Source organism: Trachurus trachurus (genome assembly GCF_905171665.1).
Source record: "Trachurus trachurus genome assembly, chromosome: 8".
NCBI lineage: Eukaryota > Metazoa > Chordata > Actinopteri > Carangiformes > Carangidae > Trachurus > Trachurus trachurus.
The window spans coordinates 25,659,532-25,675,505 of NC_139905.1; the positions used below are offsets into that span (position 1 = coordinate 25,659,532).

The 15,974-nt window shown below is 42.4% G+C and overlaps 2 protein-coding genes across 2 annotated transcripts; one reads left to right on the forward strand and one right to left on the reverse strand.

Moving 5' to 3' along the window:
• Positions 1-5,007: 5,007 nt before the first annotated feature.
• On the forward strand, positions 5,008-9,625 carry LOC310990384 (deoxyribonuclease-1-like; the record flags this gene model as incomplete). The annotated part of the gene is made up of 9 exons (XM_083977730.1): positions 5,008-5,118; positions 6,702-6,840; positions 7,387-7,475; positions 7,567-7,650; positions 7,834-7,949; positions 8,635-8,747; positions 8,881-9,035; positions 9,123-9,216; positions 9,557-9,625. The coding sequence occupies exons 2-9, from the start codon at positions 6,703-6,705 to the stop codon at positions 9,623-9,625; spliced, it is 858 nt and encodes a 285-aa protein (XP_083833856.1). The 5' UTR covers positions 5,008-5,118; position 6,702.
• Positions 9,626-10,427: 802 nt separating this feature from the next.
• Positions 10,428-15,385, reverse strand: eci1 (enoyl-CoA delta isomerase 1). The gene is made up of 7 exons (XM_083977502.1): positions 15,295-15,385; positions 14,230-14,358; positions 13,304-13,431; positions 13,030-13,176; positions 12,812-12,933; positions 12,457-12,635; positions 10,428-11,314 (listed from the first exon to the last, which is right to left on the reverse strand). Exons 1-7 carry the CDS (start codon positions 15,335-15,337, stop codon positions 11,148-11,150), a joined length of 915 nt encoding a protein of 304 aa, XP_083833628.1. The 5' UTR covers positions 15,338-15,385; the 3' UTR covers positions 10,428-11,147.
• Positions 15,386-15,974: the final 589 nt, after the last annotated feature.

The window sequence follows — 15,974 nt, forward strand, 5'->3', positions numbered from 1 at the left end:
GAGCAACACTGGGAGCTTCCGCTACAAACAACCTTAAAACCTATATTTAATTTTTTTTGGAACAATTTCTCATGTTGGGGCTTCAATACAGGAGGGACATTACAGACAAGCACTATGGAGGTATTTGGATGGTTTTTGGTGTGTCTTTTTAGACGGAAGAAAAGTCCAAAAAGTGCAGGACTCTTAAACTTCTCCCAGCCGAAGAAAAGCCCAAAAAGTGCCTTCTCTGTAACTCAGAGAAGGCACGGAGGACTCTGAAACTTCTCACAGCCCTTAGTCGACGGGTGAGGATAATGAGTGAAATTTGGATTTTGGGTGAACTATCCTTTTAAGGCTCATTGGTTCAGTTCTATAAGAAAAGACAGACAAGGTGTAATTGACTTCTGTAATTCTTTAATGTCAATAATACAATATGAGGTCACAACCATAGCTTTTCATGAAATTGTTACAACAGCTCCAACAAATCTGACATATCTCAGCCAGTCCAATCAGCATCACACTCCGGTGTCGGGTTTATTGGTCACACCTCACAGTAATCCACCCGGAGGAACTGCTCCGCGCATCTGATCCCACGCCTACTATGCTTCTAAGTTTCGATATGATCCTCCAAACCACCTTCAGCAGCGCAGTGACTGGAATCGCAGCTACTCGCTCCCCGTCGTAGGAAACGACAACAGTGAGCTGGTCAGTATCAGCGTCCACTCTGAGTCCAAACCCAGAGCAGATGTCCCGGAGACGCAACAGAGTGCGGGGAATAATATCCATTATCACAAATATTCGGTGATCAGAGCAACGATATGTTTTGATAGGCTTCGTGTGCCGCTGATAGTTGCCAGTTGTCGTGTGATGAATGTCTCACAGCAGGCTGCTTTGAATATGAAATTCCGAATTAAGTTTCGGAAAGCGAGTGCGTGTTTAACGTTCTGCTCACTGTTGTTTGTGAACTTCAGCTCGGTACTTTGTGTTTAATTGTTGTTTTTAAAGTTGTAACTTTGTCTCATTTCACTTGACTGTGACACCATATGTCCATATAGACCTATAGGTTATGCGTAATGTCGCAGGTACAGTTAGGATAACATTTAGCAAATGGTTCACATGGATATGCGTCATTCACTGGTGGTTGTTTTTCAAAGACAAAAATAACATTAGGCCTTTGTGTTTATGATTATGCTCAGTGTCAGTGTTTGTGAACTTCACCTCGGTAGGCTACTTTAACTGTGGTTTATTATTGTTATGAGTTGTTGGTCTCGTTGACTTGGCACTGTGTGTAATGTTCATAATCTCAGGAGCACAATTAAATCACATTTGGCCTAATTATTAACAATTAAACAAAAAAAGAAAACAACTTTATTCGGCTATAGCTCTCTGAATCTTTCAGGCACCGAGGAACACACTGAACACCTTGTTTTTGCCTGGTCGGCGAGATAATTCGGATTTTGTTATGCCACCGCCCTCTCCCTGTTGAATGATCTCAGTAAATTCCCTCTTGTCATGTATCCATGTGAGCAGAGCAGGGCGAGCATGAACCAAGAGGGACTTTAGGGCGGCAAGAATAATATTTGAATATGAAATCTCGAATAAATTCGAGATTTCATATTCAAATCAGCCTGCCGAGGCATTCATCACACAACTGGCAAGTGGCAACTATCAGCGGCACATGTATACAAAATATCGTTGCTCTTATACTGATCACCGAATATTTTGGATAATGGGTATTCCCCGCGCTCTGCATCTCCGGGACATCATCTGCTCTGGGTTTTATAAAGTAGACCTGACCAGATCACTGTTGTCGTTTCCCATACGACGGGGAGCGAATAGCTGTGATTCAGTCACCATATGCTGCTGAAGATGAAGAGAAATCAGGAAATTCAATACATTATTTTGTATGAAATACAATAAAAAAAGATTAAAGAAATTTCACAATAAAATGTACTGAAGCTTCTTAGTCACAGACAATTCCCATTAACATCTTTGACAGATTAGGTACTCTGAAAAACAACAACAACTCATGATCATGTTACTTTATTAATGTTCATAATTCAGACTTCTCAGTGAAATGTGTAAAATTGACTTGTCTGAGAGATGTAACATGAACCAGCAGACTGAATGATGGTAGCTGATCACCAGCTCACTTTAACAAGCGACCCTCCGTGTTTCGGTGACCACTGTGTCAGAGGTGAAGCAGCAGTGTGATGAATGTCTCAGCCTCACAGCAGGTTTCTTTTAACATGAAGAATCTCGGTTAGGTCTAGGCTACCGAAATATCTCGCCGACCAAATTAAACCGAAATTTGATCCGCAGAGGTGTGTGCATGTGCATGCCATGTTGATGACGCATGCAGGTGTTCAGTGTGTTTCACGGTGTCTGAAAGATCCGGAGAACTGTAGCCGAGTAAATGTGTCAAAGTCAAATAAAATGAGACGAACAACAATGAACCACAAAGTAGCGAGCTGAAGTTCACAAACAACAGTGAGCATAATACATAATGTTAATACATTTGTCATTTTGAAAATGATCACCAGTGAATCACCTAAACCGAACATTTTTGTTTTTCCGCAAAATGTCCCCATAAAGAAGCCTGCTGTGAGGCTTCATTCATCAGACAACTGGACACTACCAGCGACATATCAAAGAATATCGTTGTTCTCATCGATCACGGAATATTTTGGAGATATGGATATCCCCCGCGCTCTGTTGCGTCTCCGGGACATCTGCTCTGGGTTTGGACTCAGAGTGGACGCTGATACTGACCAGCTCACTGTTGTCGTTTCCTACGACGGGGAGCGAGTAGCTGCGATTCCAGTCACTGCGCTGCTGAGGGTGGGTTGGAGGATCATATCGAAACTTTGCAGCATAGTAGGCGTGGGATCAGATGCGCGGAGCAGTTCCTCCGGGCGGATTGAGGTGTGACCATAGACCCGACATGGGAAACTCCGGAGTGTGATGCTGATTGGATTGGCTGAGAGACATCACCTGTATGACGTCACCTGCCCCAGCCAACAGCTCCAGGTTCAATCAGACTCTTTTCATGTCACTCATCAACGGTGTGTGTTCACAAACTCAGTGGAGTGAAGGACGCTGCCGATCAGAGTGAAACAAGAAAGAAGTTCCAACAGCTTTCATACTGACAAGAGTCAACACACATAACTTGGGACCTCACACCCTGACCCGGACTTGTCTTCTCTCTGTCAGATTTGTTGGAACCATTTCATACAAAGTGTATGGTTGTGACCTCAATACATGTATTATTACATTCAAGAATTACAGAAGTCAATTATACCTCGTCTGTCTTTTCTTTTATGACCAATGAACCTCAAAGGTCCTGTGTTTTATTCTTGCTGTGCCTGTTTTATATGAAGTTTCCAATCAGACTGAGGGCTCCAGGACTCTTTGCAACTGCCCTTCTTTGATGTCCTTTACTCTGAAACATTAAATAATTATTTTATATAAGAGACAAAAAAAGAATAGTAAAGTAAAATGGTAGCCTCCTCATCGACGTTGTGTGTTCACAAACTCAGTGGAGTAATCTCAACTATCACACTAGGAAACCTGGCAATCTCATAAAATGCCCTTTAGTCCCAGGTTATGTGTGTTGATTCTTGTCAATAAATTGTTGGAACTTCTTTCTTGTTTCACTCTGATCGGCAGCGTCCTTCACTCCACTGAGTTTGTGAACACACACCGTTGATGAGTAACATGAAAGACCAGACCAGCCAGCCAGCAACGACTGCCTAACCAAAAACAGCTAACTTAAAGCAGAAGTAAGCAGAATGTTTGTGCTAATATAAGTCTTAAATAGTTATATCTTCCAACAGCAATCACTTAAATAGAGTATTTGGTCTGAAACAAGGGTCTGTCAGTGACTCTGCTCTGCTGTAAGCCAAGGAGAAAACTTTCCTTGTATACCTTTATCCAATGAGGAGAGAGAACGGCATAAAGGGGCAGTCCTCTCTGTGTGTTCAGCCAAGGGATGCGCGTGAATGTGGTGACGTAGGGACGAGGACCAATAGATCCATGACGAGGGCGGGGACTGCTAACTCCATCGGCTGACAAGAAGTTAGCCAAAACGACCGGATCGCTTACTTCTGCTTTAAGGAGAAAGAAAAAGCAATAAAACAGGACTACCAGGAACTCCAAGCCAAACTGGAAAAATTATTTCCAAAAGGAAAATGCATGTGAATGCTGAAAGCCATTGCTGAAGCCAGTTTGCATAAGAAATTGTCAAAGAGAACAAGTAGGGATATGTCATGCAACAGACATGCCTAAGGCAGGAGTCAAACCTATGACCTGATGATTAGTAAACTGATGCTCTAACCACTCCACCACAGAGGGCATGAGCTGAGTGGCTTTCAAGCTGTCATAAATCAAACATGGTTGAATGATATCTGAAAGCCTTGTGAACATTTTACAAGTTGAATGAAGTCTATCGCTAAAAGTATGATAAAATAGCAAAATTTGAAAGAGGCTTTTGAAGACTGCTGCCATTCATACCAATGTGATGATGTGCAGCAAACTGAGGTACGAGTGATCAGTGAGTCTCTTAACGAGCTCCAACCAGTTTCAGTACATTTCAATCTGAGAGCAGCGCAAGAAACATCTTAACACAATCCAAGAGAGAAAGACAAAGAGGAAACTGTGGGAATAATGGTTGAATGATGAAAGCCAAGCAAAAGAAAATTGGTGCGGACCAAGAGTGCGACTGTTGTGTTCACACTTACCCAAACACAATTCACTCAAGCCCAAAGTTCAACTTGGCCGATCTAAACACTGCCTGTGTGAAAATACCAAAGTGTATTTAAAGAGAAAGGGGCTTCTTCAAGGCTTTGTTTGCACTTTTTTCTAAAAACAGGAAATGAGACAACCATAACAGCAGGGGGACCACAGGAAGACAGAACACTGACTACAAAATAAAACAGGAAATAAAGAGGGAACCAAAAGACACAGACCATGACAGTAAGTGCATAGCTATAAGGTCTCTGTACTCTTGTGTGTTGGACTCCTGGCTGACTTTGTGAAGTCTCCTCCGGTCTCTTGCTGTTTTTGAATTTTATATTTTTTGCTGGTTTTTGCTGCTTCCATTCCTGGGTTTTGCTTCCATTTTGGATTTTAATTCTACAAGTAAGTCTCTTTTTGTTATTAAAATAAATTTTCATTTTTTGGGGTGAAAAAAAAAACACCAAAAAAAGAAAGAAAGATACTTGGTCTCTTGTAACAGCATGAACTGGACAATGTCATCATTCTAAGAATGCAGAGGTGTGTTAAGTGGTAGCTTGCTTAAGAAGTAATGATTGTTATTATCAACAATAATAACAGGAACAAGACTAAATTGAGAAATGTATGACCTATAGACAGAGGAAATGCAGTTAGGCAAGAGGTGTGCAATGTAAATGTACCTAGCACTCTGTATGCAGAAGGAAAAGATGACCATATAAAGTCATGTGTGGCAAGGAGTGGTGTTTTCAATGTTATATAAGGGGGGAAATAGAGATAACTAAGGAAGGCAGAGACAGAGGATAAATCAAGCAAATGTTTTTTATTTAAATAATACTGAAATCAAGGTTGAACCTACAAATGAAAAAATTGGAACTGCTGTAAAAGAAAGAGATTTGAAACACAGCACCCCTGTTGTTCGATGTTACAAACTACTACCGCGGGAGCACTCTGCCTAACAAATAGCTTGTCACTGGAGACCCATATCGACACCTCCTCTCTGGGTTCCCTAACCTCATACGCCCATGTTCTTGTCTGCGGTGGCTAAGCACGGCGTGGAACACCATATCATCACAGTGGGCCCCCTAGTCTATGCATGAGCCCGCCGCTTTGACCCAGCCAAGCTGGCGATCCCGACTGAGGAGTTCGCCACTATGGAGCATCTCTGCATAGTGCATCGTTCAAATAGCCTGTGGGTCTCCCCCTCAGACATAGTTACTAAGCTGAAGGCGGTTGGCGGTTGACCACAACCCCTCACCAATACTCTGGCTTGCAAATATAGAACTTCTCCACTCACATGGCGGGGGCCACCATTTTTTCCAAGGTGGATCTGGTGCGGGGGTAGGGTGGTGGTGGCGGGCGGGTCCATCCGCAGGATGTGCCCAAAAAGGCTGTCATTACACCCTTTGGCCTTTTCGAGTTCCTGCGAAGGCCTTTCGGCCTCAAAGGGGCGGCACAGACATTTCAGCGTCTGATGGACTGTGCAGCAAGACATGCCGCTCTTGTTTGTTTACTTGGATGACATTCTCGTAGCCAGTGCGTCCACAGTGGGGGTGGTGTGTGAGCAGTGCGTGGGCGGTGCCTGGCAGCCACTGGCCTTTTTCAGCAAGCAGCCCCACGACAATGAGAAGAAATATAGCACCTTTGATAGAGTGTTCGTCTCCGCAATATAATGATTATGCTTTTGTTTTCAATATTTTTGATCTATAACTTTCTCATGTTACTACAAACTCATGCTTCATTTTTGCTTACATGTTCAAAATAAATAAAATTCAATAAAAATATGGATATAAGAAATATGAGATACTGTACTGACAATAACATGGATATATCAGCTTAAGTTGTTGTATTATCCTCATGGTTACATTTTCACTTTGTACTCACTGCAAATTGCAGTCCAACCACTCCTCTTCTGGTTAAATCGTGACAATAAGAGACTGCAGTTTAAAAACAAAGGAAAAATCAACTCATGTCTGACCTCTTTGACCCAGGATGCGTGTGGCGTGTGCTTTGGGTCTGTTTATGACCCTGGTGCATCTGTCTACTCCTCTGATGCTGGGAGCCTTCAACATCAAGACATTCGGAGTTAACAAAGCCTCCAACACCACTCTGATGGACCTCATCAGCACGGTCTGAAACTCCACTGTTTGATTTTCCTATCTGCATTTCACCATACTCATAATACTCACATTTGGAATATGAAGGGAATATATTTTGAAGGATGCTGTACCAGACTTTAGCCTAGGCTACATTTGACCTCCTTTCCACTATCTTGACCTGGTGACATGTTAGGCATGCCTTTACAGCTAGTGGGAATACTATATATCTCATTATATTGCAGTCTAAGGATTCCAGATCCACAAAGAGCTAAATTTAGAGGAATTTAGATGAGATCGAATTTTAGTACATTTATGGGTCAACCTTTAAACTCTGGGTCCTACATTTCCCACAATACAAACGACAGCATCCCATATAACCCTGTATAACTCAGATGACATTATTATGACATCGTCAGGGTTATTGTCTGTTTTCTATTCTGAGTGAGACGGGTAGTAGCCAATTACGATGACTACTGAGCAGCCTTGTATAAAATACATTTTTGTTCATGATATAATACAAAAAGTCACAGAGTTTGATCAGATGTGTGATGTTTTGTGGTTTCTCGGTGCGTTACAGATCGTCCACCGCTTTGACATCATTCTGATCCAGGAAGTCAGAGACAACGATCTGTTGGCGACCAAAACGCTCATGGAGCATGTCAACGAGTTAGACACACTCTTTTAATACTCATATACTGTATATACATAGCATATTACAAAAGATAAGATAAGTGTGTGTGTATGTGTGTTTTCCCAGAGGTTCTAATTTCACTTACAAGCACATCGTGAGCGAGCCTCTGGGCCGGACCTCCTACAAGGAGAGATATCTTTTCCTCTACAGGTACAAAAATGTTTCACATGTATAAGTACAATCACAACAGAATAGAAGAAGTATCAAAACTATACACATAGCAGAATGGTGAGACAATAGTGATATTATTAAAAAATATATGTGAAAACTGCTGATACAGAAACAGTATGTGGTCTTAGTCACTGTAAGTTAAGACATGTCTTGTTTCTCCAGGGAGCAAACAGTGTCTGTGGTTAAAAACTACACCTATGAAGGCAACGATGAGGTCTGTGGGACTGACACCTTCATCAGAGACCCCTTTGTTGTCATGTTCTCCTCCAAATACACCGGTAGGCTGTGGAGAAGTGTGACATTCCCACTCAGATTCCCACTAATCACACCTTTAAGATACAGATAGGACAGACACTGTCCTGGGTGTTCAAATTAAAAAGGCAGTTAAAGGGATAGTTCACCCAAAATTCAAATTTCACTCATTATCTACTCACCCTCATGTCGACTAAGAGCTGTGAGTCGCGGACTCTACGGGGGGGGGGGGGGGGGGGGGGGGGGGGGGGGGGGGGGGGGCGCCGCACAGCAGTATTTGTCCATATAATGGTTGTCAATGGATACCAACTTTCTTCGTCCAAAAAGACACACCAAAAAACATCCAAATACCTCCATACTGCTCGTCTGTAATGTCCCTCTTGTATTGAAGCCCCGACATGAGAAATTGTTTCGCCGGTCAGTGCAAATCACGCGAGATTTGCACTTACACAGGAAGAGCAGTGAACTGAGACACTGGGAGTTTCCGCTACAAACAAGCTTAAAATATAGACTTTTTTTTTTTTTTTCTGAACAATTCTCACAGCTCTCAGTTGACATGAGGGTGAGTAGATAATGAGTGAAATTTGAATTTTGGGTGAACTATCCCTTTAATTCAGTGTGATATCAGTGATCTAGACTCTGTCTGCAATATCCTGTCCATCTTCAGTCATCCCTCTCTCCGTTCCCTCCTCCCTCCCTCTTGTTTTGTAGTTTTGGAGAACTTTGTCCTGATCCCTCAGCACACCTCTCCAGACTTTGCTGTGAAAGAAGTCAACGCTCTCTATGATGTGGTGACTGATGTCCGCAAACGCTGGGATACCAATGTGAATAACTCAACAAAAACCTATTCGTAACATTAAAATCATAATTTGAACATTTATGTGTAAGAAGAGGTGAAGTGGACAAGGGATACATTTGATGAAATATGAGATGAGACTAATCAGACTGTCCCTGCAGGACATTGTTCTGCTGGGAGACTTCAACGCAGGCTGCAACTACGTGTCAGGCTCCGACTGGCAGGAGATCCGCCTCTTCACTGACAAGAGCTTCCACTGGCTGATCCCTGATGAGGCCGACACCACAGTGACACACACCAACTGCCCTTATGACAGGTACATTACACTACACTACACTACACTACACACACAATGGCACTTATCCGATAGTAATCAATCAGACCTCTCATTGTGTGTTTGCAGGATTGTGGTCACCACCGACATGACGAAGGTTGTGGTGCCGAATAGTGCTGCGGTCTACAACTACATGGAGGACCTGGGTCTCAGCCAGGAGCTGGTAAAGGGAGTTCCAGCTTTAACCAACATGATAGAGTTGGCTTCTTTTATAAAGGAGAAACGTTCAGTCTAAGGGGCAACTTCACACAGGCTGAAAACCAATACAATGTTTCTGAGCAGCAATGTTGTTGTAGCAACTTACTATTCAAACAGAACCATACAGGTGTTGTTGGATGTTTCAGTCCTTTAACATGACTAAATGATTATGGTGTGCTTTGCAAAATGGTGAATAGAGCCAATGACACTACTACCCTTAATTTCGGTCCAGTTTGTGCCATCTGCCAAAGTGGACCACCAACAAATAATACTACAATGAAACTGTTTTTTCTTCTCTCTCTCAGGCACTGGCTGTCAGTGACCATTACCCTGTGAAGGTGGAGTTGGCCAGGCTCCTGCTGGCCAGGCCATAGATCAATCAACTGTGCAACAGGTCTCCGGGCTCAATCTACATGATTGTTCGGTGGAAGAGACAGCCAGGAATGAATAAAACACAATAAACAAACCAAAACATGTCTTTGCAACTTTGTTTCTTTGGGCAAGCACAAAGAAGAAGAAAAAAAGAGGACAATCTCTTGCACATGACAAAATAGCCTCTTCTGATCATCAATGTTTCCATAAGGGAAAACAAAAGTCCGCTCATCTTGATTAGTGACACAGGTTTCTGTGATGGAAACTGAAAATCTTGGAACATAGAAATGGGGCTGAGTGGGTGTTTCCAAAAATGATACATTTTAATCTACTTTCATGATGTTTACAGACACCTGAGATTAAAGAGACAATGAGGAGTTTTGGAAAGCTAAGTGTTTTCACACTACATTTCCCATGAGCCTCCGCGTGTACGGTGCAATTCTTGGACGAAAGCGAAAAGAATATTTTAAAATCAGAAATGAAAGTCAGAGGTTCAAAGACGATCAGATACCGTCGTAGTTCTGACCATAAACAGCGATCCGGCGGCGTTATTCCCATGACCCGCCGGGCTGCGTCTGCCGTCCGGGAAACCGAAAATAGTAAATGCTGGGTGAGCCGACCACTAAATAATAATAACAAAATAACGATAAAGACAAAATTATATATTTATCGAAAATGGACAATTAACAAGTGTGGGTAACGTAGAATCATCCACATTGATATGATACTTTTTTATAACCAAATTCAAACTCCTCATTGTCCCTTTAACTAGGGCCGCAAAATGAACTTAACACACTGACCACATCAATTCAACCATTTATTCACAAATCAAACAAGACAAAGTTAATGTATACAAATCTGTTAGAGAGAGGATAAAGGCTTCGCCCACTGTGGGGGACTTGTTATTGTCCTTGTAGGTACAGTAATGCCAGGCACTTCAAGTAGTCAAGGCCTGTCTGTGGAAATAATTAACTGTTTACTAAACCCATTCCCCAAACAGTGACTATTCAAGCACAACTTAACTGTAGCAAAGGCACGGCAGACCAGCAATCAATTATAGTAGATTTTGAATGGTAACTCATTAGAGCTGTACAAGACAGGAAGCTTTCTTAGGCATAGTAATAGTGGCAGGAGTTAGTTTTGGGTAACTGGGTTTACCCTACAGTCTTTTGAAACAATTATTAATTTCCTCAAGGCTCCTGAAAAGACTAACTTCTGAAACTTAAACTGAATAAAGTAAATAAACTAACTCATAAAATTGACACACAAACATATTATCTATCACTAGTGTCCGTCCTGTTCTGTGTCTCCTGAGCTTCCTATGCTGCTGCCTGGTGTCAGAGGAGCAGACTGTGTTATGGTCCATGTTGCTCTCTGCTGGTTGAACACTGTCATGAACATGAGCTGCTGAGAGCTGCATTTGAGAATCTCAACATAACACATGAATGGATGAAGTCAGTTGTGTTTTCTGGTAGTCTCTCTAATGTGTATGTGTGTGTCATTTTAAATGCTCCCTCCTCTGGTCTAGCCTTTTCTCTTCTTCAGCATCTCCAGATACATGCGGAGCGACTTCTGAATGGAGTCTTTGGTGATGAAACTGACAAAGTTTTTGATGTCAGCCTCCCTGTTGGATGTGAGCTTGTCGATGGTCGGCTTCCTCATCATGGACTTGGTGATCTGCCTGGCGTGGTCTGTAAAGTGAACGGATCAACAGTCAGCTCACTGACCATTCAATTGTTAAGTGTTCACTGGACTCACTTTGAGCAGTGAAAGTCTGTTTCAATTACAGTATTTTTGACCATTTATAACACTGATCAGCAATAAAAATCTGTAACAACAAAAATAGATGAATATAGATCAAATAGATGATGTTTTTGTTGTTGTTGTTACTGAACTGGGACTTTTTCTTTTCCGAGCCAAGCCATTAAAAGCTAAACAAAGTTAAAGGGATAGTTCAACATTTTGGCAAATTGGCCCATTGCCATAATCCCTATAGGAGTAGGTTTGTTACCTTTAATTGTCAGTGCAAGCTACTTTTAGAACGGTGGAGAAGAGCCGCGAGCTGCTCAGAGCGAATGAGAATGGGATTTCTTGGTTTCCCTCATTAAACTCATCAAATACACAATCCAACAACTCAAACGCTCTCGTGGACAAGTTGTGACCTGCACATTCATCACACTATGAGATATTAACAGAACATTACGAGACAGAGTTGTTTTTGAGGTAAATTCAAGCAAAACCGCTGATGCGTGTTCCTCTCGGGGGCAGTTTTTCAGCAAGCAGTCTCTGCATTTGCCTCGAAAACAACTCTGTTAAAGTTTCAAATCAAACTGCAGGTATAATTCAGACATTCCGACATAACAATAAAATATATGCATGGCTGCTTGGTATACATCTTCAGTAAGCACCTACTTACCTTGGTGTTTTTATTGCGTCTCCTCGTGTCTATGTGTATCTGACATGTTATTGTAAGACTGATGGGCAGTTGATGACAATGTCTGTGTCAAAATTCAGATGCCAGCTCTGCCACAACTTACATGTAGGATGTTTCTTAATGTGATTAATCTCTGTGTATGTTCTGACATGCTCATCTTATTTTTGTGGTGCGTGTTTCCCCTAGCTTATTTGTCTTGCGGGGGAGCGTCTGTTCCGGTGGGTGCAAGCGTAATATCGATTTAGGCTCCAAACTAACTTACAGTATATAGATGTATAAGGGGGAAAAACGACTCAGCTTTGATTTTATTCTGAAAGAATAAAACATTCGCGATTCCGTGCCCCTGAAGCCTGCATCGCATTCACGTGAATAGCGTCGTTTGGTCGACTCGTAATGTACCTGGAATAGCCAACCACTTGGTCATGGCCTTTGTGGCTGTGGCGAGGACCTGGTCTTCAGGGACCAGCTGGTCCACCATTCCGATCTTGAGGGCCTCCGTCGGGTTGTAGAGCAGACCCAGCTCCAGGGCCATCTCTGTGGTGCGATGGCCCACTGTGTTCACCATGGTGTCCTTAAACCTGCAGGAAGCAGGAGCAGCTGGTGACTACAATGACATAACACTGCGCTGTGTGAGCACAAAGTTGCTTATTATCTCTATTTTACGACTTATTGTACAAGAAAATACGATTCTGAATAACCACTGCTGCCATCATAACGAAAACAAGTTGTTGTCATGTACTGTACAACTCCTCACCAAAAAGGCGCCACAATGCCGAGCTGCGTCTCATTCAGGCCAATGCTGTAACGAGGGTTGTCTGCCATTATCCTGTAGTCACATGTCATTGCCATCAGACAGCCTCCTGCAGGACTGGAGCCCTGTGGATTGGGGGGGGGGCAACATGTACGCTTAGAGGTGATCTGCAGCACGCTTTGTGGCATTGTGTCTCTGCTCTGCGCTATTTTCATACATACATTGATTGCAGCGATGGTGACCATGTTGGAGCTGTAGATCTTCAGCCACATCTCCTGAACAGCTCTCCAGAACTCTCCGCAGCTCTCTGGACTCTTCCCATACATCTCCATGATGTCCAGCCCGGCTGAGAACACCTTGGGCTGGCTCTGGATTGAAGCAGCATATTGAAGTACACACATATTTATCATGCAAGATATACAGACAAAAAACAAAACTCTAACACAAACATGAAAAGACACAGCTGTAGCGGTCTACGAGGTGGTTGTACTGCACCGAGGTGATGATGAGGCCTCGGCAGCTCTTATCCATCTCCAGCTTCTCCATGTTGATGCACAACTCTGTGAGGAAGTCCAAACTGAGGCTGTTGACAGGAGGACTCTGCAGGCACATCATCGCCACACCTACAGAGACACACGTGCAGACAGACAGAGAGACATAATGACACTTTGAACCTCAGATGAGAAGAAATCATGTGAGCACTGAGCAATGATAAGGTTAAGACATTACAAGACAGGCTGAAATGAATGGTAAAAGCCCCTCCTGAAGTGAGGGTCATTCTATTCATCTGCTACTCATTCATAAAAAAGCATATTCATTATTTCTCATTTCCTTAGCAGGAGGAGGAAAAATGTGGTTTAAGATGTTTCATTGCGTGTGATCAAAGAGAGAACGCAATGAAGGGACTTTAAAGCAGAAGTTAGCGGAATGTTTGTGTTAATATAAGTCTTAAATAGTTATAGTATCTTCCGACAGCAATCACTTATATAGAGTGTTTGGTCTGAAACACGGGTCTGTCAGTCACTCTGCTCTGCTGTAAGCCGAGGAGAAAACTTTCCTTGTATCCTACAACCTTCATCCAATGAGGAGAGAGAACGGCATAAAGGGGCGCTCCTCTCTGTGTGTGCAGCCAAGGGATGCGCGTGAATGTGGTGACGTAGGGACGAGGACGGGGACTGCCAACTCCATGGGCTGACAGGCTGACAAGTTAGCCAAAATGACCGGATCGCTTACTTCTGCTTAAAGGGTGTGTGTATTTCTTAACTCAGCTGCTCGACAGCTAACTAAACTAAACAGCTCCAGGTGCAGAACTGTCATCTGGCTAACGTATGTCATGTAAATAATAAAAAATAAAATGAAGTGTAAATATGGATTTTAAGTGACACGTGAAATGACTGGTGTGATGACTTCACAGTCTTTACCTGTGCTTTGGTCCAAATCCACTTTAATCTTAGGTGAGCTGGAGTTGTTCCTCTGTTGAGTGACGAACACGGGAGACACACACACTCTGCCATGACTGCTGCTGCTGGAGGACAGCTGAGAGAGAAGGCCTGCATAGACACATGTAGACAAATATCCAAACACACACACACACCATCAGTGAGGGAGTTTTTTTTTATTTTTTACAAAAGGTGGACACATTTATTCTCAACATTTTGACATTATTCTCAAAGTGCATAATGAAAGAAAAATCTCCCTCCTCTCATTTTCTTTTTCACGAGTGGCCCTAATACTCTGTTAGGAAACAGAGCTGTTTTGACTTTATACATTTTATCCTTCACTTCAGTGTGATTTCATGTGATGACTCAGTGTCTTTGTTTATGTGAAAGACAAAAAGTACTAAAACCAAACTAATGCTAGTGCAAAAAAAAACAAAAAACAAAACAAAACAAAACATTTGAGGGACATATAGTCTTGGCCATGGGTGGGTAATTATTTTCCTTAGAAACCCAGATCCTTAATAGCAAAGATTAAATATGGAAAACGTACTGTGCACTAAGTCTTAAGCATTTATTTAATGCTGTAAAACTTACTCGAAGCAGCATCTTATTAAGAAGAATAAAATATGCAGGAGTCTTTAAAAATACTTGTGTAAACTTCAGAGATGTTGTCATGGACCCTGCAGCTTGTCTGAATGACTCGACTCAATGACTCGAGACAGTTCATTTTTAAAATTAAATCAGCTATAAACTGTCATAATATAATATAATAACGTCTGAAACTGAGTGGTAACTCTCGGTGTGCAAGTTTACACCAACTATACAGGTTTCTGTGTGACTCTTTGTGACAGCAGCCCTGCAGCGACCTGCCACTGACCTTTACTCCACTTTCTGTGCTCACTGCTCAGCTAACTGTGCTAACTGCTAGCCACCGCCGGTGCGCTGCCTGCCATTAGTTTAACACGTCCCGTGACAATTACTGAGAACTAAAATCGATGCACTGCATTGAACTGTCGCCCTGTACCATCTCACCACATGCAGCCGTACCTGACACAGCGCCCCTGGTTCTCAGTGCAGCTCTCCAAGCCATTTTACCTTCACAGCCGCTGGAGACACACAGCGGACACTTCCGCTTTGAAAAAAAAAAAATCACAAATAGTAAGTTTTTTCTTCGTCTGTTTGGGAGGAGGAGCGTCAGCGCCACCTGCTGGCCGGAGGCTCCACCTGAGCCTCAAGATGTGGAAATACAAGGTGAACTTCATAGAAAGACATGATATTTTATTTTATTTAGGCTAATTAAAAACTGTAGGCTACAAGAATATGTGTGAAGTGATACATTAGTGGTGTGTGATAAAAAACAGTTTGTTACTGCTGCTCTGCAGGTTATTTGTGGAACAATCATTGTGGAAATATATTTTCTATTTATTTAAAGAATATATTTTCAAACTGTAGGCCTACTTGTAAACTTTGTGTGGAAGGCTATCTCTCTAAATGATGAGTTGCTTTTGTTTTCTGTATGTAGTCTATTTGTCGCATTGATCACTTGCACACTGAATCCCCCAAATCAAGACCTCTGATTCAATTAGGCTACTCACTCATCCTCATTATAAGAAAACAAACAGAAGGACCATTAAGTAGGCTATTGTGTGTAGATAGTGCAAGCCCAAATAGACTGTGGCCACAATATTAGCAGGTTTACAGTTCCAGCTGAGACAGAGAGAAAAAGA